This window comes from Salvelinus alpinus, chromosome 17 (assembly GCF_045679555.1).
Source record: "Salvelinus alpinus chromosome 17, SLU_Salpinus.1, whole genome shotgun sequence".
In the NCBI taxonomy this organism is placed as follows: domain Eukaryota; kingdom Metazoa; phylum Chordata; class Actinopteri; order Salmoniformes; family Salmonidae; genus Salvelinus; species Salvelinus alpinus.
This window is the reverse complement of record NC_092102.1, coordinates 31627987-31651582: the sequence shown is the minus strand read 5'-3', so window position 1 is coordinate 31651582 and position 23596 is coordinate 31627987. Positions and strand designations below refer to the sequence as shown.

At 41.3% G+C, this 23596-nt stretch overlaps 1 protein-coding gene across 1 annotated transcript; it reads right to left on the bottom strand.

Annotated features, from left to right (window-relative positions):
- Nucleotides 1–292: 292 nt before the first annotated feature.
- Nucleotides 293–18641, bottom strand: prim1 (DNA primase subunit 1). The gene is made up of 13 exons (XM_071348590.1): nucleotides 18409–18641; nucleotides 7553–7710; nucleotides 7299–7405; nucleotides 7065–7138; nucleotides 6778–6914; nucleotides 6452–6510; nucleotides 6181–6290; nucleotides 1592–1683; nucleotides 1339–1471; nucleotides 1097–1166; nucleotides 846–949; nucleotides 642–740; nucleotides 293–539 (listed from the first exon to the last, which is right to left on the bottom strand). The coding sequence occupies exons 1-13, from the start codon at nucleotides 18515–18517 to the stop codon at nucleotides 520–522; spliced, it is 1272 nt and encodes a 423-aa protein (XP_071204691.1). The 5' UTR covers nucleotides 18518–18641; the 3' UTR covers nucleotides 293–519.
- Nucleotides 18642–23596: the final 4955 nt, after the last annotated feature.

Here is a 23596-nt window from a genome sequence, read left to right as displayed (position 1 = left end):
ATCAACGACAGTACCGGCACTCTAAAAATAATAATTTCCTGTAGGATACTTTGTCTCAGATTTCAACCCACTGAAGGCCCAACCTCACAAACAACTGGTAGAGTAAATTCAAATATCATTGTATTATACATTCTGGCTTGTGTGGAAACTTTCCAAGTTTTTGCAGTGCTTTGTTTCAGACTGAATTGGTATCAGTCTGATTTATTAGGCAAGGCACGTGCCATGATGGAACTGACTAGATCTAGTTGGTCTCCACCACAGCAATACTAAGACACAAAATAGGTTGACAAACTGTAGGACAAAGTCAATTTAATGAGAAAACAATAAGCCATATAAAAGTTTGCAAAACTGTGATTTTCAATCATTCATAGAGTAATACATTTGCATGACAATTCTCAGACTGAAACCATCTGCTTACAGTGCATATGTAATGTATGTTCATCTTTTAAATGTCAGATTAACAACTAATATGACATGCTTGTTTAAGATTAGACAACTATTGTTGGACACCGCACAGGGTTAGAAGTCCTTTTGAAGATCTGAAAAGAAATTGAGAAATAAGGCCATGATCATCAAATCTTTAAGTGGAATTTTCATGCTAACAATTGTAATCTTCCACTAAGGACTTAAATTACACTCACCACTGTTTTTAAGAAGCTCCCCTTTCCTTGAGTGAGCCATCCCCTCCAAGAATTGATCAAACAGTTTCACATACTTCGCCAAGCTTGTTCGTTTGTAGTCTGAAACCAATAAGCTTTTGTTAGTCAAATCAACGTGCAATGAACAAATGCATATCAGATCCCTTGGCTCCCTTAGTAATGAATTGCACTGGTCTCTTTGAATACCTCTCATCTTCCTCCGCTCTCCTGCTTCTTTTTTATTCTCAATCTCCATGGTGTCCTCCTGCTCCTCTTCATTCTTGGGCTGATCCAGCTCCTCACAGATCAGACTACAAGGAGATACAATAACAGGATCGGTGAGAAAACCAACAGAGAACACTATGGACGCAACACAAACCTGTTTAGCCCTCTGGGAATACCATTTTTGAAAAGCTCTTTACAAAGTGCTTATTATGACAAACTGACTGTGGGCTTACCTGATAGTGGGCACATCAAAGGGGTCAAAGCAATCCAGTTCTTTCAGGTCAATAGGAACAGAGATGCGCCCTGTGGGGAAGGAACGTAGGGAGGAAAGGTGTTGCGTGTTGGGCTGACATACAAAGATTATCTCTCAGTTGGATGAGAAGCATCCTTTGACTATTTCTCTCACAGGCAACATTTGGGTTAAATGTGTCATGGTTCAACGTGTTAGTCTTGCACTTCATGAGTTTCTCCTCACCTGTTTTGGGATGGACGCTGAAGGGGCTCTTCAGCAAGTGGTTGACTCCTTTACTGACGTTAACATCCAGCCGAGGGTAACAGTACTGAAGCATAATCTCCATCTCAAAGTAGTGGCCCTTCTTGGCAGTCGTCTGGTTGAATAAAGTAATTTTCATAAGGGCATGCTTGGCTGCCATTGACATCACCACATTGTTGTACTGTGTTCAAACTGTCAGTCTTTATTGCAGTGTTGTGTGAGCATGGCCACCTACGCGTTTGTCTTGGGCCATACTTTTGAGTGTATCCCAGCGCGTCTCAGGGTTCTTTTCAGTCTGGAAGTACTGCAGCAGCTTCTTTCTGACATGTGAAGTTTCCGCTAAGGATAGGCATGTTCTCCCTCAACATGTAATGATATATCACAAAACCTGCTAAACTGCGACATACAGAACACGGTTGGCCAGTTTATTAGGTATACCCATCTAGTACCGGGTTGGACCCCCCTTTGCCCCCAGAACATCTGGAATCCTTTGGGGCATGGAAACATTGCTCAATTGGTAACAAGGTAACGTGTGCCAGGAAAACATTCCCCACAACATTACACAACCAGCCTGTACCGTTGACACTAGGCAGGATGGGGCCATGGACTCAGGCTGCTTACGCCAAATCCTGACTGCCATCAGCATGACGCAACAGGAACCGTGATTCGTTGGACCAGGCAATGTTTTTCCACTCCTCAAATGTCCAGTGTTGGTGATCGAGTGCCCACTAGAGCCGCTTCATCAGCCCATCTGACAAGGATTGACAAGTTGCGCGTTCCGAGATCCCATTCTGCACACCACTGTTGTACTGTGCCATTCTTTGCCTGTTTGTGGCCCGCCTGTTAAGTTGCACGATTATCGCCACCCTCTTTGAAGCTAAATCAACGAGCTGCTTTCGCCCACAGGACTGCCACTGACTGGATGTTTTTTGTTTGTCGCACCGAAGGCTGTGGCGGTCATGACATTTTGTCAGTAGGTGATTGTCATTCAAATAACTGCCAGTCTTACAGTAACCGTTAATTAAAATAAACACGTTTATAATCTCTGGCTTCAACGCATAGCCTCCAAGCCACTGATGTGGACCTTTAAAACATCTACATTTTTAAAAGTCTAATAAATCAATTTAATATAGCCTACACCATCACAGTAAATACATAATTTATTTTAGACAGGTCTAAAGAAACATGAAGAAAATGTAGTCCATTTCAGAGGGGGGGGGATTGCAAATACAGGACTAGTAAAGGCCCAGGGCACTACTTCTGGGAAAAAAACATTTTTATTTATTTATATATATATATATATATATATATATATATATATATATATATATATATATATATATATATATATAAATAAAAATGTTACACACACACACACTCTGTGTGTGTGTGTGTGTGTGTGTATGTATGTATATATATATATATATATACACACACACACACACACACACACAGTGTGGATTAAATGTCAGGAATTGTAAAAAACTGAGTTTAAAAAATTTGTGGAGTGATTGAAAAACGAGTTTTAATGACTCCAACCTAAGTGAATGTAATCTTCCGACTTCAACTCTGTGTGTGTGTGTGTGTGTGTGTGTGTGTGTGTGTGTGTGTGTGTGTATATATATATATATATATATATATATACATACACACACACACACACAGTTGAAGTCGGAAGATTACATTCACTTAGGTTGGAGTCATTAAAACTCGTTTTTCAATCACTCCACACATTTCTTGTTAACAAGCTATAGTTTTGGCAAGTCGGTTAGCACATCTACTTTGTCCATGACAAGTAATTTTTCCAACAATTGTTACAGATTATTTCACTGTATCACAATTCCAGTGGGTCAGAAGTTTACATACACTAAGTTGACTGACTTTAAACAGCTTGGGAAATTCCAGAAATTTATGTCATGGCTTTAGAAGCCTCTGATAGGCTAGGTATTCTAGGTATTTCAAGGCCTACCTTCAAACTCAGTGCCTCTTTGCTTGACACACAGCCGTCATACCGCTCAGGAAGGAGACGCGTTCTGTCTCCTAGAGATGAACGAACTTTGGTGCGAAAAGTGCAAATCAATCCCAGAACCACAGCAAAGGACCTTGTGAAGATGCAGGAGGAAACGGGTACAAAAGTATCTATATCCACAGTAAAACGAGTCCTATACCGACATAACCTGAAAGGCCGCTCAGTAAGGAAGAAGCCACTGCTCCAAAACCGCCATTAAAAAAGACAGACTACGGTTTGCAACTGCACATTTGGACAAAGATCGTACTTTTTGGAGAAATGTCCTCTGGTCTGATGAAACAAAAATAGAACTGTTTGGCCATAATAACCATCATTAAGTTTGGAGGAAAAATGGGGAGGCTTGCAAGCCGAAAAACACCATCCCAACCGTGAAGTACGGGGGTGGCAGCATCATGTTGTGGGGGTGCTTTGCTGCAGGAGGGACTGGTGCACTTCACAAAGTAGATGGCATCATGAGGGAAAATGACGAGGATATATTGAAGCAACATCTCAAGACATCAGTCAGGAAGTAAAAAATTGGTCACAAATGGGTCTTCCAGATGGACAATGACCCCAAGCATACTTCCAAAGTTGTGACAAAATGGCTTAAGGACAACAAAGTCAAGGTATTGGAGTGGCCATCACAAAGCCCTGACCTCAATCCTATAAAAAAATTCTGGGCAAAACAGAAAAAGCGTGTGCGAGCAAGGAGGCCTACAAACCTGACTCAGTTACACCAGCTCTGTCAGGAGGAATGGGCCAAAATTCACCCAAATTATTTTGGGGAGCTTGTGGAAGGCTAACTGAAACGTTTTACCCAAGTTAAACAATTTAAAGGCAATGCTACCAAATACTAATTGAGTGTATGTAAACTTCTGACCCACTGGGAATGTGATGAAAGAAATAAAAGCTGAAATAAATCACTCTACTATTATTCAGACATTTCAAATTCTTAAAATAAAAGTAGTGATCCTAACTGACCTAAGACAGGGAATTTTTACTAGGATTAAATGTCAGGAATTGTGAAAAACTGAGTTTAAATGTATTTGGCTATGGTGTATGTAAACTTCCGACTTCAACTGTATGTATGTATATATATATAAATTCAAATTTTTTTTAAGGGGGTGATGCAGCACCCTCAGCGCCCTTACTTTCTGAGGCTATGGTAAGAACAATACAATTGGGGAAAAAACACTGTTTTCACACTCGATTGCGCAACGACTGGGTTTAGTTTCACTAGGTTCTGTAGGCTATGGGCTTTCCAACCATGTTCCAGGGGTCTTGGGCCAGTAGGCAGTGGTGGAAAAAGTACCCAATTGTCATACTTGAGTAAAAGTAAAGATACCCTAATAGGAAATCACTCAAGTAAAAGTGAAAGTTACCCAGTAAAATACTTCTTGAGTAAAAGTAAAAAAGTATTTGGTTTTATACTGAACAAAAATATAAACTCAACATGTTAAGTGTTGGTCCCATGTTTCATGAGTTGAAATAAAAGCCCAAAAATGTTCCATACGCACAAAAAGCTTTTCTCTCTCTAATTTTGTGCACAAACGTATTTACATCCCTGTTACTGAGCATTTCTCCTTTGCCAAGATAATCCATCCACCTGACAGGTGGGCATATCAAAAAGCTGATTAAACAGCATGATGATTACACAGGTGGACCTTGTGCTGGGGAAAATAAAAGGCCACTAAAATGTGAGGTTTTGTCACACAACGTCTCAAGTTGAGGGAGCGTGCAATTTGCATGCTGACTGCAGGAATGTCCACCAGAGCTGTTGCCAGAGATGTAATGTTAATTTTTCTACCATAAGCCGTTTTAGAGAATTTGGCAGTACGTCCAACTGGACTCACAACCGCAGACCACATGTAACCACACCAACCCAGGACCTCCACATCCAGCTTCTTCACCTCCGGGATCGTCTGAGGGGGAGTGCTGAGGAGTTTTTATGTCTGTAATAAAGTCCTTTTGTGGGGAAAAACAAATTTTGATTGGCTGGGCCTGGCTCCCAAGTGGGTGGGGCCTATGCCCTCCCAGATCCACCCATGGCTGTGCCCCTGTTCAGTCATGTGAAATCGATAGATTAGGGCCTAATGAAAGTATTTCAATGGACTCATTTCCTTATATGAACTGTAACTCAGCAAAATCTTTGAAATTGTAGTATGTTGCGTTTATATATTTTTTCAGTATATAAATAGTCAAGTCAGTTGTGATATAAACCTTAGCAAAACATATAGGCCTATGGGCTAGGCAACATGATGCATGAGACTGATTTTAAAAAGTTGCTGAAAAATGCATGCGCTGTGCATCCTTCACAAGTGATAATATGCTCACCATTTAGACTTTTCTCAAATTAATCTTGTCTTCACATATACTAAATAATATGTGCAGAATTTGTTTTTATTTAGAATGGGCCATTATCATGCACCTGTCGGAACAGGAAAATAAATAAGGACATGACATCCGCACCATTCTCGGCAAAGCCTAGACACTGACATGCATGAAAAGCCCAGGAGGCCAGCCGTTTCTGAGACACTGGAACTGGCGCCTGGCACTGACGATCATACCTCGCTCAAAGTCGCTTAGGTCACTTGTTTTGCCCATTCTAACGTTCAACCGAACAGTAACAATGCCTCGATGCCTGTCTGCCAGCTTTATATACCAAGCCATGGCCATGTGACTCATCGTCTGTAGGAGCGATCTATTTCGTGAACTGGGTGGGGTACCTAATAAACTGGCCACTGAGTGTATGTACTGTATGCATGTCAAATTTCATGTAGTGTCATAATGAAAAGTGGCACAGAGGAAAAGGATATCTTCAGGCAAAAGGGCCAGCACTTTGTCTACAGCCTCTTTGCTACCCAGTATATCCTGTCCCAGCAGAGCGTACTGGGAGAAGTAGCGCTCCACCACAGTCAGGGATTCCCTGGAGGGGAGACAAGGGTTAGAGGTCAACTGGTCAGTCAAAATTCAACATGATTCTGCCCTTTAACAGTTAGACACCTTAAACTAATGGTCCTTTTCTCAACTATTAGAACCCACAACAGCTAACAAGGATACAAGTATGGCTTTGAAACTTGATCTTACGTGATGAATGGATGAATTGGGTCTGACAGCACAACTTTCCTCACCGTCTCATCTCCACCCTGAAGAACAGAATTTTTGTGTGACAATCTCCAGTGTTGATATCACTTTGATGATGTTGATCTTATGATTGTTAGCATTTCTTTACTCAGAACTTCTTGACTCAAATGAACAGAAGTCGAGAAATGTTAGGCTCCCGCATCACCTCTATCAAATATTGCATGTGATTGAGTCTACTAATCCATTAAAATATAGCCAAGAAGAGTATAACCTCTTGGAAACTTCTTTTAGCCTAGAGTGGGTTATGATGTCATGAGAAGTGGTCTTACCTTGACCAGACTCAAGTACTCAGCCACAGCGGAGCGTGCCGCCACAGAGAGCTTCCGGGCGGCCTCGTCACACACCCAGCAATGCACTCCTCTCCTGCCAGAGTACACCCACAGGCAGTGCCGGAAACCAAAGTCATCTGGAGCACCCCAGAAAAAAGTTAACAAACACAGGTAACAATGAAAAATAATCAACATCAGACAATTTTGTAAAATGACCAATAGAAAGATAGGTTCAAGACAAGAGCTCCCTTTTAATCCTGTGAAAATTAACAGTTTTTCTGACTCACCTCGAAGGGCCCGGTCCAATATACGGATGGCAATGGTCATCAGAGTCCAGCACTTTGGGCAGATGTCTGCACCACTGCAAGACAAGACAGCTGATGAATGGTCCCAGATCCCCAAAACTTCAAAAATTATCATCCCCAAATTATAATCTGTTGTACATTCAAACATACTCCGCAACTTTACAATCGTAAAGATGGTTGAACTACAGACACTTTCTCGCTAATGTGATCAAGTACCTGCAACAGCTTCTGACGTCATCATAGTCTGTCATATCAATATCAAACACCAGCTCCTTCTCCAGAGCCAGGAAGGATCCAGACTTGACTGTGTTGTGCTGATTGGGCTGAGGGTGGCAGAAGAAAAATAGAATGGACACTTGAGTGACTAGAGAGAGGTGTGTGTGTGAGAGAGAGAGAGACAAAGGGAGAAGAAAGCAAGAGTATGTGAGTAAGTGGTGGTCAAATCCAGACGGTGAGTAATGGAACCCCACCCTGTGACTGTAGACTGCTCCAATGTCAATCTTGTACGGGTTCATCTTCTGCATCTCCTTCTCCAGCTCGTTCTGTGTGCTGAACGACTGATATCGTACGTAGATGTCATCCTTCAACGTGAAGGAGAACTCTCGATTCTGGAAGTAGTTCTTTGTCACTGAGGGGTTGCAAAAGAAGTTGTCCTCAATCATTAAACTTGACTGGTTGTGAACTAGATAGCAAGTGTGTTGTTGGAGGGGCAAAACTGTTTCAATCAAAAAATGCCAGAGGCATGGGGCACAATGACATTTTCTGTAAAGCTGTTAAAATCCTTACATGCCCTATGCTGTTGGAAATTTTAGACAAAATATCCCCAGTAATCTAGTGAGGAGATTCTATTAATCTGGCCCGGGTGACCAGGTAGGCGTGTTTTGCACCGGGTGAAAGTTGATTGCATTTGTTTTGGAAGGTTCAAAGCCAACTGTGAACTCGGCTCAAAACAAAAGTGATGTAATTAAGCATGTGGAGTAATGAGTAAGATTCTGTGTTCACATGCAAAAGGGATTGCTTTCGATAAAAACACTGTCTGCCTTCCCAATGAAAATTAGTTTTAACATTCAAACTAGAGGTCGACCGAATAATCGGAATGGCCGATTAATTATGGCTGATTTCAAGTTTTCATAACAATCGGTAATCTGCATTTTTGGACACCGATTGTGGCTGATTACATTGCACTCCACGAGGAGACTGCGTGGCAGCCTGACTACCTGTTAAGAAGCCAAGGTAAGTTTTTACCTAGCATTAAACTTATAAAAATTTAAAAAAAATCTATCTTAACATAATCACTTGTTAACTACACATGGTTGATGATATTACTAGTTTATCTAGCTTGTCCTGCGTTGCATATAATCGATGCGGTGCCTGTTAATTTCTCATCGAAACAAAGCCTACTTCGCCAAACGGGTGATGATTTAACAAGCGCATTCGCGAAAAAAGCACTGTCGTTGCACCAATGTGTACCTAACCATAAACATCAATGCCTTTCTTTAAAATCAATACACAAGTATATATTTTTTAAACCTGCATATTTAGTTAATATTGCCTGCTAACATGAATTTCTTATAATTAGGGAAATTGTGTCACTTCTCTTGCGTTCCGTGCACGCAGAGTCAGGGTATATGCAGCAGTTTGGGCCGCCTGGCTCGTTGCGAACTGTGAAGATTATTTCTTCCTAACAAAGACTGTAATTAAATTTGCCAGAATTGTACATAATTATGACATAAAATTGAAGGTTGTGCAATGTAACAGCAATATTTAGACTTAGGGATGCCACCCGTTAGATAAAATACAGAACGTTTCCATATTTCACTGAAAGAATAAACGTTTTGTTTTCGAAATGATAGTTTCCAGATTTTAACATATTAATGACCTAAGGCTCGTATTTGTGTGTTATTATGTTATAATTAACTTCTCTAGGGTATGGGGCAGCATTCAGAATTTTGGATGAAAAGCATGCCCAAATTAAACTGCCTGCTTCTCGGGCCCAGAAGATATGATATGCATATGATATGGTAGATTTGGATAGAACACACTCTAAAGTATCCAAAACTGTTGAAATAGTGTCTGAGAGTAAAACAGAACTGATTTGGCAGGCGAAAACCTGAGAAAAATCAATGTCATTACAGTATCCATTGACTTAGGACTCAAATTGCAGTTCCTATGCCTTCCACTAGATGTCAACAGTCTTTAGAAATTGTTTCAGGCTTGTATTCTGAAAAATGAGGAAGTAAGAGCAGTCTGAATGAGTGGACCCTAAAGTGTCACAGAGCTTTTTCATGCGCGCGACCGAGAGAGTGCCTTTCTTGTTTACCTTTTATATTGATGTTTACCTCAATATATTGTTTACCTCAATATATTGTTATTGTCCGGTTGAAATATTATCGATTATTTAGGCTAAAAACAACCTGAGGATTGAATATAAACATTGTTTGACATGTTTCTATAAACTTTACAGATACAATTTGGATTTTTTGTCTGCCTGTTTTGACTGCGTTTGAGCCTGTGGATTACTGAAGAAAACACGCGAACAAAACAGAGGTTTTTAGATATAAAGAGACTTTATCGAACAAAAGGAACATTTATTGAGTAAATTAATGTCTGCTGAGTGCAACCATATGAAGATCATCAAAGATAAGGGATTAATTTTATCTCTATTTCTGACTTGTGTAACTCTTCTACTTGGCTGGTTACTGTTTGTAATGATTTGTCTGCTGGGCTATGTTCTCAAATAATCGTAAGGTATGCTTTCGCAGTAAAGCATTTTTAAAATCTGACACCGTGGTTGGATTCACAAGAAGTTAATCTTAAACCTATCTAAAATATGTTTTGTTTTCTGAATTATAATGACTATTTCTGTATTTGAATTTGGCGCCCAGCAGTTTCACTGGCTGTTGAAGAGGTGGGACGCTAACGTCTCACGTACCCAAGAGAGGTTAAGTCTTATGATTTGATAGAGCAGTCTGACTGAGCAGTGGTAGGCAGCAGCAGGCTCGTAAGCATTCATTCAAACAGCACTTTCGTGCATTTGCCAGCAGCTCTTCACAATGCTTTAAGCATTGAGCTGTTTATGACTTCAAGCCTATCAACTCCCGAGATTAGGCTGGTGTAACCGATGTGAAATGGCTAGCTAGTTAGCGGGGTGCGCGCTAATAGCGTTTCAATCGGTGACATCACTCGCTCTGAGACCTTGAAGTAGTTGTTCCTCTTGCTCCGCAAGGGCCGCAGCATTTGTGGAGCGATGGGTAACGATGCTTCGAGTGTGGCTGTTGTCGATGTGTCCCTGGTTCGAGCCCAGGTAGGGGCGAGGAGAGGTACGGAAGCTATACTGTTACACTGTCAATACTATAGTGCCTATAAGAACATCCAATAATCAAAGTTATATGAAATACAAATGGTATAGAGAGAAATAGTCCTATAATTGCTATAGGTCCTATTAATCCTATAATTCCTACTACAACCTAAAACTTCTTACCTGGGAATATTGAAGACTCACGTTAAAAGGAACCACCAGCTTTCATATGTTCTCATGTTCTGAGCAAGGAACTTAAACGTTAGCTTTCTTACATGGCACATATTGCACTTTTACTTTCTTCTCCAACACTTTGTTTTTGCATTATTTAAACCAAATTGAACCAAGTTTCATTATTTATTTGATGCTAAATTGATTTTATTGATGTATTAAGTTAAAATAAGTTCATTCAGTATTGTTGTAATTGTCATTATTACAAATACATTTTTAAACAATTATAATTATTTTTTAAGTTATTATTACTATTTATATATATTTTTAAATAAAAATAAAATCGGCCGATATTTTTTGGTCCTCCAATAATCGGTATCAGCATTGAAAAATCATAATCGGTCGACCTCTAATTCAAACATGCATTTTATGAAAAAGAGGTGTTTCTGGACGATGCACAATGCTGCCTTGTTGACAGCATGACCGAGCGGCACAGATTACTGTTAAACTTGAGAAGGGCCGTCTTCCCTCACTGCTTTTGTCCGTTCACATCACGGGCCGTAGCCCGGTGCCCCACGGCTCAGGATAATTGAATCCGCCCATTGTTTGACCAACTTTTAAAAAACTGGTACCACAGAGTTTCTAAACACAGAGGTGCATCATCGCAAGACTTCTGGGAACACTTGCTAAACAGACCAGTTTGAGAAGTCAATGAGAGAAGTGAAATTATTCCTTAGTTGTTAATTTTCTAGAACTCTAAAGGCACAAACTAGATTCGAGACAATGTTTTAAGTAGTTGAACATTTTATTACTCCAACCTCGTGAAAGTGACACGTTTTTATTTTGGTCAAAAACAACTTGTCTTTATATCGAAGGAGTGCCTTTGATTTGACGGCCTGCACATGCGCAGTTCAGTTTAGACACGATTACTTGTTTCTACGCATGAGCTTATCTAGTCAAAGTCGCCATGACATCGTGAATTTCTATTGGAGAAGGAATTTTAGGAGTCATAGGTAGCTGCATTGCTGGAGTGACTCTTATAAATGGGCGTGTTGAGAGAAGTAAAGAGGACGGGAAGCAATGGGTTTTTAAAAAATGGGAGGATCAAGAGCTGTGCCAATTGGGCTGACTTGTTGCCACTCAAGATCGTTTTGGGGGCTGCTTGACCATTGTGTTTCAAACTTTCAGTGCGTGTTTTTCAGCAGAGATGGCGGCAGGTATTTCAGCTAACGTAACATTTTGCTATTCACTTAGAGCTCTGTATTTGGTATAACGTTAGTTAGCTACCAGTATCTACGTTCTTCATAGATGTTGCTCACTACTACGTTTTTAATGATGTGTAACAAACGTGTTTAAGTGACCTTAACGTCTTATGGCTGGGGGGCAGTATTGAGTAGCTTGGATGAATAAGTTGCCCAAAGTAAACGGCCTGCTCCTCAGTCTCAGTTGCTAATATATGCATATTATTATTAGTATTGGATAGAAAACACTCTAAAGTTTCTAAAACTGTTTGAATGATGTCTGTGAGTATAACAAAACTCATATGGCAAGCAAAATCCTGAGGAGAAATCAAAACAGGAAGTGAGAAATCTGAGCTTTGTATGTATTCACCAGAGTCCCCAATGAAATCCCCTTGAGATATTAATGATGTTGCACTGCCTAGGGGTTCCACTAGATGTCAACCATCAATAGAAATTATAATGAGACTTCTATGGTGTTGTGGGAGTGAATGATAGCAGAATCTTTCAGGTGTCTGGCAGTCAGCCATTTTCTGATCACGCTTATTCCTCATGGTACCCACTTGCGTGGTACTTATTGAAGCTATATGTTAAAAACATCCTAATGATTGATTCTGTACTTAGTTTGAAATGTTTCTTCGACCTGTAATATAACTTTGAAGTTTTTGTCCGATGTAACGCTGACCAGAATGAGCGTTTGGATATGTACACCAAACGCGCTAACAAAAGAAGGTATTTGAACATAAATAACGGACATTAACGAACAAAACAAACATTTATTGTGGACCTGGGATTCCTGGAGTGCTTTCTGATGTAGATTATCAAAAGGTAAGGGAATATTTATCATGTAATTCCCTGTTTTAGTTGACGTCCCACATGGCGGCTAATTGTGACTAATTTTTCTGAGCGCCGTCTCAGATTATTGCATGGCTGGCTTATTCCGTAAAGTTTTTTGAAATCAGACACAGCGGTTGCATTAAGGAGAGGTATATCTATAATTCCATGTGTATAACTTGTATTATCATCTACATTTATGATGAGTATTTCTGTTGAATGATGTGGCTATGCAAAATCACTGGATGTTTTTGGAACTAGTGAATGTAACGCGCCAATGTACACTCATATTTTGATAAATATGAACTTTATCAAACAAAACATACATGTATTGTGTAACATGAAGTCCTATTTGTGTCATCTGATGAAGATCATCAAAGGTTAGTGATTCATTTTATTTATATTTGTGCTTTTTGAAACTCCTCCCTTTCACCGAAAAAAAAAATGGCTGTGTTTTTCTGTGGCTATATGTGGTGACCTAACATAATCATTTGTGGTGCTTTTGCTGTAAAGCATATTTGAAATCGGACACTGTGGTGGGATTAACAACAAGAATAGCTTTAAAATGGTATGAGATACATGTATGTTTGAGGAATTTTAATTATGAGATTTTTGATGTTTTGAAAATGGAGCCCTGCACGTTCACTGGCTGCTGTCATATCGATCCCGGTAGCGGGATGCAGCCATAAGAAGTTTTAACTATATATCAAGACAGCTAACCTAACGTTAGCCTGTTAATTTGATGATTTGATTTGATTTGATTAAAGCTAGCTAGCTAACGTTAGCAGCTAAGTCTTAGCTAACGTATTAATTAATTTTTCATCATTAACAACGACGTCGTTAGGGTTAACCTTGTTGGTCCTTGTTCTATGTTCACCCCTGGTTATCAACTCATCTAGCTAGCTAATTTACTCATGTATTCATCACTAATGTTTGTGTTTGACAGCATACCACTGTGAGAAAAGACGCTGATGGCCTTACAGATTTACCCCGGTGCACGAAGTGCAAGTTCCATCACTGCTCCTTCTACCAGCCCTCTAGATACAAACCAAGAGACTACGCGGGTGTGTGGGCACTATGGTTGCACATTTTGGGGAATATTCAGAGGTGGAAACTTTGTGGGAATTAACAGGAATACATGGCAATTAACAGAAATATGCAAATTAATATTAATACCATTTAAAATGTAGATATTTTTTGCATTGGGATATATTTACAATATCATATGGAGACAGAAACAAACATTTTACCTTAAGTAGACATAAATGCAAATGATTAAATCCTTCCAAAAAAAAATATTTTTTCCCCCCCAGTCTGTGTAAACATTTATTCAAGTGTCAGAAGTAGGATTTGGTAGAGGTGGCTTTCAGCTTCCCCAGCGAGAGGAAGATGTCACATATATGTGATATTCAAGACCTAATTACAAATAGTGTTTTGATTTGGATTATTGTACCACTTCACCTTTCACCAAAAAGTTTCGAATTTTGAAGAATAGGGAATAAAACATGATTATTTTCAACTGTAAGAAAGCTTTCGGACTACTGGTTATACACCACATTACCACACCATCAGATCAGACTAAATATTGATGTGTGATTTTGACTCCATCCATCATTAGTTGTACTCCATGTAAAATCTGTGGTTCAAGATTGGTTAGCTTAACTGAATAGGAGATATTACGTTTACTTGGCAGGGACAATCAAAAAATTGAGAAGTGACGCTTTGCACCAGATATGTCCTTAACATATATAGCACAGCAAATCATGATTTATATAACTTATTTTTTACCTTTAGCAAGTCAGTTAAGAACTAATTCTAATTTTCAATGATGGCCTAGGAACAGTGGGTTAACTGCCTTGTTCAGGGACAGAACGACAGATTTTTACCTTGTCAGCTCAGGGATCCGACCTTGCAACCTTTCGGTTACAAGTCCAACGCTCTAACCACTAAGCTACCTGCCGGTATACAGTGCATTCGGAAAGTATTCAGACCCCTGGAATTTTTCAACATTGTTACATTACAGCATTATTCTAAAATTGATAAAATGATTTTCTCATCAATCTACACACGATACCACATAATGACAGAGCAAAAACATTTTTGCAAATGTGTACACACACATATAAACTCAGCAAAAAAAGAAACGCCCCCTTTTCAGGACCCTGTTTTTCAAAGATAATTTGTAAAAATCCAAATAACTTCACAGATTCTTCATTGTAAAGGGTTCAAACACTGTTTCCCATGCTTGTTCAATGAACCATAAACAATTAATGAACACGCACCTGTGAAACGGTCGTTAAGACACAAACAGCTTACAGACGGAAGGCAATTAAGGTCACAGTTATGAAAACTTAGGACACTAAAGAGGCCTTTCTACTGACTCTGAACACCAAAAGAAAGATGCCCTGGGTCCCTGCTCATCTGCGTGAACATGCCTTAGGCATGCTGCAGAGACGCCTAAGACAGCACTACAGGGAGACAGGACGGACAGATGATCGTCCTTGTAGTGGCAGACCACGTGTCACAACACCTGCACAGGATCGGTACATCCAAACATCACATCTGCGGGACAGGTAAAGGATGGCAACAACAACTTCCCGAGTTACACCAGGAACGCACAATCCCTCCATCAGTGCTCAAGACTGTCCGCAATAGGCTGAGAGACGCTGGACTGAGGGCTTATAGGCTTGTTGTAAGGCAGGTCCTCACCAGCAACAACGTCGCCTATGGGCACAAACCCACCGTCGCTGGACAGGACTGTCAAAAAGTGCTCTAAACTGACGAGTCGAGGTTTTGTCTCACCAGGGGTGATGGTCGGATTCGTGGTTATCGTCAAAGGAATGAGCATTACACCGAGGCCTGTACTCTGGAGGGGGATCGATTTGGAGGTGGAGGGTCCGTCATGGTCTGGGGCGGTGTGTCACCGCCCCAGACTGTGACACACCGGACTGATTGCAGGCAATCTCAACGCTGTGCGTTACAGGCAAGACATCCTCCTCCCTCATGTGGTACCCTTCCTGCAGGCTCATCCTGACATGACCCTCCTGCATGACAATGCCACCAGCCATACTGGTCGTTATGTGTGTGATTTCCTGCAAGACAGGAATGTCAGTGTTCTGCCATGGCCAGCAAAGAGCCCGGATATCAATCCCATTGAGCACGTCTTTGACCTGTTGGATCGGAGGGTGAGGGCTAGGGCCGTTCCCCCCAGAAATGTCAGGGAACTTGCAGGTGCCTTGGTGGAAAAGTGGGGTAACATCTCAAAGCAAGAACTGGCAAATCTGGTGCAGTCCATGAGGAGGAGATGGACTGCAGAACTTAATGCAGCTGGTGGCCACACCAGATACTGACTGTTACTTTTGATTTTGATCCCCCCTTTATTCAGGGACACGTTATTCCATTTCTATTAGTTACATGTCTGTGGAACTTCTTCAGTTTACGTAAGAGTTGTTGAATTTTGTTATGTTCATACAAATATTTACACATATTAAGTTTGCCGAAAATAAACGCAGTTGACAGTAAGAGGACATTTATTTTTATTAAATTGAATAGACATGATTTGGAAAGGCACAGAGCGGTCAATTTCAGGTCCCACAGTTATGCGGCATGTCAGAGCAAAAAAACAAGCCATGACGTCGAAGGAATTGTCAGTAGAGCCCCGAAACAGGACTGTGTCGAGGTACAGATCTGGGGAGAGTACTAAAAAATGTCTGCAGCATTGACGATCCCCAAGAACACCGTAGCCTGCATCATTCTTAAATGGAAGAAGTTTGGAACCACAAGACTCTTCCTTGAGCTGGCCGCCTGGCCAAACAGAGAAATCAGAGGAGACGGGCCTTGGTCAGGGAGGTGACCAAGAACCCGATGGTCACTCTGACAGAGCTCCAGAGTTCCTCTGTGGAGATGCGAGAATCTTCCAGAAGGACAACCATCTCTGTTGCACTCCACCAAATCAGGCATTTATGGTAGAGTGGCCAGACAGAAGCAACTCCTCAGTAACAGGCACGGCAGCCCGCTTGGAGTTTGCCAAAATGCACCATGAGAAACAAGATTCTCTGGTCTGATGAAACCCGAATGCCAAACGTCACATCTGGAGGAAACCTGGCACCATCCCTATGGTGAAGCATGGTGGTGGCAGCATGCTGTGGGGATGTTTCCAGTGGCAGAGACTGGGTGACTAATCAGGATCGAGGGAAAGATGAACAGAGCAAAGTACAGAGAGATCCTGGATGAAAACCTCCTCCAGAGCGCTCAGGACCCCAGACTGGGGGCGAAGGTTCACCTTCCAACAGGACAATGACCCTAAGCACACAGCCAGGACAACTTAGGAGTGGCTTCGGGACAAGTCTCTGAGTGTCCTTGAGTGGCCCAGCCAGAGCCCAGACTTGAACCCGATCCAACATCTCTGGAGAGACCTGAAAATAGCTGTGCAGCAACGCTCCCCATCCAACCTAACAGAGCTTGAGAGGGTCTGCAGAGAAGAATGGGAGAGACTCCCCAAATACAGGTGTGCCAAGCTTGTAGCGTCATACACAATTATACTCGAGGCTGTAATAGATGCCAAAGGTTCTTAAACAAAGTACTGAGTAAAGGGTCTGAATACTTATGTATATGTGATATCAATTTAGTATTTTTTTATACATTTCCTAAATTTATATGGATTATGGCAGCCCCCCCACACCTCTCTGATTGAGGGGTTGGGTTAAATGCGGTAGACACATTTCAGTTGAATGCATTCAGTTGTACAACTGACTAGGTATCCCCCTTTCCCTTTCATAACAGATTATAGTTTTGGGAACAAAATCCATCTACTCCCACTGCTGGCTGCAGTCCAAACACTTAAGAGACACACCCTCGTCCACTTACCCTCGCCTTATGCCCTTGGCGGAATCCCCGTCACCATCTTGGAGGGTGGTCCAAGCAAGGGAAGTTTGCAACGTAAGCACCTCAGCCCTCTTTTTTAGTCGGCTTTGCGAGTGAACAATTATGTTCACTCAGGCTCTGAAACTCCCCATAATTCAATTCGCGAAGTACAAAGTAAATATTTTTGTTTGGGTATCTTTTGGACATTGTAGAAATAAAACATTTTCCTTCAGAAGTTCCAGCTTGGCAGGCTAACGTTAGTTAGCTAATTAATTTGCTAGCTATCATACTGTAGGCATATATTAATAATTATATTTATAATTATAATAATAATAATATTTAATATACGTAGACATGCACACATAATTGACTGCAGCGCATATAAAGCACCCACAAGTTTACGGTGGCTGAAAACACAATCATCGCGGGATGAACAAATTATGAATTTTAGGCCAAGGGTCCATTTAAAAATGATTCCTTCCTCCCTTGCCCTGCAAGTGTATATTCTTCAGACGTCATGAAACGTCATCAGAAGTGCCCATTTCATTTGGGGCTGAGGGGATAGGGTGTGTCTTTTAAGTGTTTGGACCGCGTATTCTACCTGTGGAGAAACCATGTTACGCCTGATCCTCCCACTTCTCTCGACGTCCATTAAAATAGTTATTCCAGGGATTCTGCTACCTACACTAGAGTGTTAGCCTATCTTCATACTATACTGTCTTTGCTGGTACTGCCGTTAAAAATAAAAATAAATAAAACTTTGCTGTTGATGTTGATCTCAAATTTCTAACAACATAACGTTAGCTGACAACCAACCGGTAGAGTTTATTGAACATTCTGAATAAAATAACTGTTTGAGTGGGGAGAGAGAACTTCCCCTCGGAAGCGTAGAGGCTAACAGTAGCTAACTTGCTGTACTCACCTCCTCCATAGTTCAGCCACCGGTGGTATTGAGAGAAAGGGAAAAGTCGGCGGTAGTACAGAGGCAATAAGTCCGGTAGAGAGGCCTGGTCGTAATCAGCAGTTGTCATTTCTGAAGTTATGCAAATGTATTGATTTAATCGAAAATGTTGATAGCTGAATGTACCCGCAGTTCTTTGTCTGACATTCGAGCGCGCGCGAAACTCTGAAAGTTGACCGGAATTTCCTTCTTCTTCTTCTTCGGTGGGATTTATCAGCGGTTGGCATCCAACATTATGGTTCATTGCCGTCACCTACTGCACTGGAGGGAGAAACTAAATCCTACCTGCCAGCCCCATTTCTTTAAAATATATATCTAAATACAGACTCAAATATTTTGTTCTCAACCTCTCTCTTTCCCTCTCATGCTGCCCGTACTGTATCAATACATGCTCCACTATCTCTGTTTTCTGGCAATAATCACACTTTCCTGTTGGATGCTTTCCTATCACATTTAAAGTCTTATTCAACCGGCTGTGTCTCACCCTTAATTCTTGTAAAAAATAGTCTCCTTTCTTCTGTCCCTTCCTACTGTCCTCCCCGACTTTCTTCTGTACTTGAAATAAATGCCTGACATTGGTATCGCTATTCCACAGCTCTTGCCATCTCTGCACACTCACTGTTCATATTAGGATTATTGCCTCTGCCTTGCTCATTGAAACTACAACATCAACATCCACATGACTAAGTGCTTGTTTAGCCAGTACTTCAACTGCCTCGTTCCCCTCCACTCCCACATGGGCTGGGTCCCAAGTAACTCTTATCTGTATACCCATCTGTCTTATCCTGCCATGGGTTTGTAGTACATAATAAAGCAGGTTTTGTCTGCTACATGAGCTAAAGGACTGCAGACTCATCAACACTGCACATCAATCAGAGCAAATAACTACTCTGTTTGGCTTGACTTTCTCCGCCCACTGCAAGGCCAACAGTGTGGCCATCAGCTCCGCTGTATATACAGCCAGATGATTTGTAATATGTTTCCTGACTGCCACCCCACATTCCTGCACTACAAATGCTTACCCAGTACGTCATGTCCTTGAATCTTCTTAATTATCTGTGTAAATGGCCACAAAATCCTGATACACAGTATCCAAACGTCTATTAAAAAAATCAGATGGATCAACACCCTCCCTATCTTTCCGTAGTCTCTCCAACACTTCTAGATCAACTACTGGAGGCAGGAGTAGCCATGGTGGGTTTACTGCCTCTACCATCAGTCCTGTTAGCCAACGTACAATCATTGGATAACAAAATAGACAAGCTACGATCACAAATAACCTACCAATGGGAAATGAAAAACTATAATATCTTATGTTTCACAGAGTCGTGGCTGAATGACGACATGGATAAAATACAGCTGGTCGGGATTTACGCTGTATCGGCAAGATAGAATAGCTACCTCCGGTAAGACAAGGGGTGTATATTTGTAAACAACAGCTGGTGCACGAAATCTAATATTAAGGAAGTCTCAAGGTTTCTCTCGCCTGAGGAAGAGTACCTCATGATAACCTGCAGACCACACTATTTACCAAGAGAGTTTTCATCTATATTTTTTTATAGCTGTTTATTTACCACCGCAAACCTATGCTGGCACTAAGTCTGCACTCAATGAGATGTATAAGTCCTTGTGGCCGTGGACTTTAATGCAGGGAAACTTAAATCTGTTTTACCTCATTTCTACCAGCATGTTAAATGTGCAACCAGATGAAAAAAACCTCTAGACCACCTTTCCTCCACACACAGAGACATATACAACGCTCTCCCTCACCCTCCATGTGGCAAATCTGACCATAATTATATCCTCCTGATTCCTGCTTACAAGCAAAAACTAAAGCAGGAAGCATCAGTGACTCGGTCAATAAAAGAAGTGGTCAGATGACGCAGATGCTAAGCTACAGGACTGTTTTGCTAGCACAGACTGGAACATGTTCCGTGATTCTTCCGATGACATTGAGGAATACACCACATCAGTCATTGGCTTTATTAATAAGTGCATCGATGACTTCATCCCCATAGTGACCGTACACACATACCCCAACCAGAAGCCATGGATTACAGAAAACATCCGCACTGAGCTAAACGGTAGAGCTGCCGCTTTCAAGGAGCGGGACTCTAACCCGGATGCTTATAAGAAATCCCGCTATGCCCTCAGACGAACCATCAAACAGGCAAAGCGTCAATACAGGACTAAGATTGTGTCGTACTACACCGGCTCTGAAAACTGTCAAAGACTCCAGTCACCCTAGTCATAGACTGTTCTCTCTGCCACCGCATGACAAGCGGTACCGGAGCCCCAAGTCTAGGTCCAAGAGGCTTCTAAACAGCTTCTACCCCCAAGCCGTAAGACTCCTGAACATCTAATCAAATGGCTACCCAGACTATTTGCATTGCCCCCCCTCTTTTACACCGCTGCTACTCTCTGTTGTTATCATCTATGCATAGTCACTTTAATAACTCTACCTACATGTACATATTACCTCAATTACCTCGACTAACCGTTGGCCCCGCACATTGACTCTGTACCGGAACCCCCTTGTATATAGTCTTGCTATTGTTATTTTACTGCTGCTCTTTAAATACTTGTTACTTTTATTTCTTATTCTTTTTTTTCTTTTTTTTACTGCACTGTTTGTTAGGGGCTCATATGTAAGCATTTCACTATAAGATACATACCCCAAAACCTGTTGTATTTGGCGCATGTGACTAATACGATTTGATTTGATATTTGGTATAAGACCAAGTCCATATTATGTCAAGAACAGCTCAAATAAGCAAAGAGAAACGACAGTCCATCATTACCTTAAGACATGAAGGTCAGTCAATCTGGAAAATTTTGAACGTTTATTCAAGTGCAGTTGCAAAAAACATCAAGCGCTATGATGAAACTGGCTCTCATGAGAACCGTCACAGGAAAGGAAGACCGAGATTTACCTCTGTAGCAGAGGATAAGTTCATTAGAGTTAACTGCACCTCCAATTGCAGCCCACATAAATGCTTCACACAGTTCAAGTAACAGACACATCTCAACATCAACTGTTCAGAGGAGACTGTGTGATCAGGCCTTCATGGTCGAATTGCTGCAAAGAAACCACTACTAAAGGACACCAATAAGAAGAACAGACTTGCGGCCAAGAAACACGAGCAATGGATATTAGACCGGTGGAACTCTGTCCTTTGGTCTGATGAGTCCAAATTTGAGGTTTTTGGTTCCAACCACCGTGTCTTTGTGAGATGCAGAGTAGGTGAACGGATGATCTCTGCATGTGTGGTTCCCACCGTGAAGATTGGAGGAGGAGGTGTGATGGTGTGGGGATGCTTTGCTGGTGACACTGTCTGTGATTTATTTAGAATTCAAGGCACACTTAACTAGCATGGGTACCACAGCATTCTGCAGCGATACGCCATCCCATCTGGTTTGCGCTTAGTGGGACTATCATTTGTTTTTCAACAGGACAATGACCCAACACACCTCCAGGAAGTGTGAGTTGGGAAGAGTGGGACTGTAGAGTGAAGGAAAATCAGCCAACAAGTGCTCAGCATTGGTGGGAACTCCTTCAAGACTGTTGGAAAAGCATTCCAGGTGAAGCTGGTTGAGAGAATGCCAAGTGTGTGTAAAGCTGTCATCAGGGCAAAGAGTTGCTTTTTGAAGAATCAAAAATATATTTTGATTTGTTTTAACACTTTTTTGTTTACTACATGATTCCGTATGTGTTATTTAATAGTTTTGATGTCTTCACTATTATTCTACAATAATAGAATAAAGAAAAACCCTTGAGTAGGTGTGTCCACACTTTTGACTGGTACTGTATATATCACTATTTAATCAAATAAAAATCACCACCCCATTAACTCTTTGCAGTAAAATCTCATACACCCATGTACTTCTCTGCAGCTGCCACCTACACTCATTAAAAACCCACTACCTCATTCCAATACTTTGACTCTATTTGCTCCTGCATCATGCCAACGGCATGGGAGGACGGACATCACCCCTCAACACACCCTGTAACTCTTCTGGTCAAATCTTGTGTACCCAAATACTTCTCTGCAGCTGCCACCACAACATCTATTCTCTATAATTGACGTTCCATTTCTGTGGTACAGTTGATAACCAATGCTATGAATGGTAAGAAACCAACCTTAATGAAACATATATCACTCGTTGGCCTATCCCTCTGTGCTGGCACAAATCTACTTTTCACTGGGATCCTCTCAGGATCCCTCACCTTTGACCCATCCTCCTCCACTTTCTTCACTGCCTCAGCATATGACACCCTCTGCACTATTCTGACTCTGGCAACTTCAACCTGCCTCCCTCGCACCCCTACAGTTTACACACACTACTTTATCCACCGAAATACACAATCCTTTGTCCCATGCCCTCCTACACACTTCCCACATCTTGTAATCTCCCTCCTTCACACAGCTGCAACATGACCATAAAAGAAGCTGCATGGTCAATCCGAAGTCTGCATTGCCTGTAAATGCAGAATTTACGGTGATATGGCCTCTGCATAAGTCAGTGCATTCATACTTATTGCGCTTCACCGAGCAGTGCAGAGCTTTTGTGAAGGAAATTGTCAAGGAAGTGAGTTTGTGTTTACACAGGACCTTCCGACCTCACCTACCGTCAACCAATCATGTCAAATTTGAGAAGTCAGGAACGACAATGGGGGAGGTGTTGCTGTATATATTCAGAGTCATATACCTGTAAAATAATATGGCCATAGGTTCACCTGCCTCACCTAAAGCCTATTCTTGTGGGAACTTGCTGTAGACCACCGAGTGCAAAAATTCAGGATTTTGATAATATGTGTGAAATGCTTGAAATGTGATATTAAGACAGAGGTCTATTTTCTGGGTGACCTAAATATTGACTGGTTTTCATCAAGCTGTCAACTCAAGAAAAATATTCAAACTGTAACCACTGCCTACAGTCTGGTTCAGGTAATCAGTCAACCTACCAGGGTATATACAAACAGCACAGGAAAGAAATCATCCACCTGTATTGATCACATCTTTACTAACGCTGTAGAAATCTGCTCTAAAGCTGTATCCACACCCATCGGGTGTAGTGATCATAATATAGTAAGCATAATCTAGAAAAAACAAAGTTGGGCCTAAAATTGTGTATATGAGATCACACA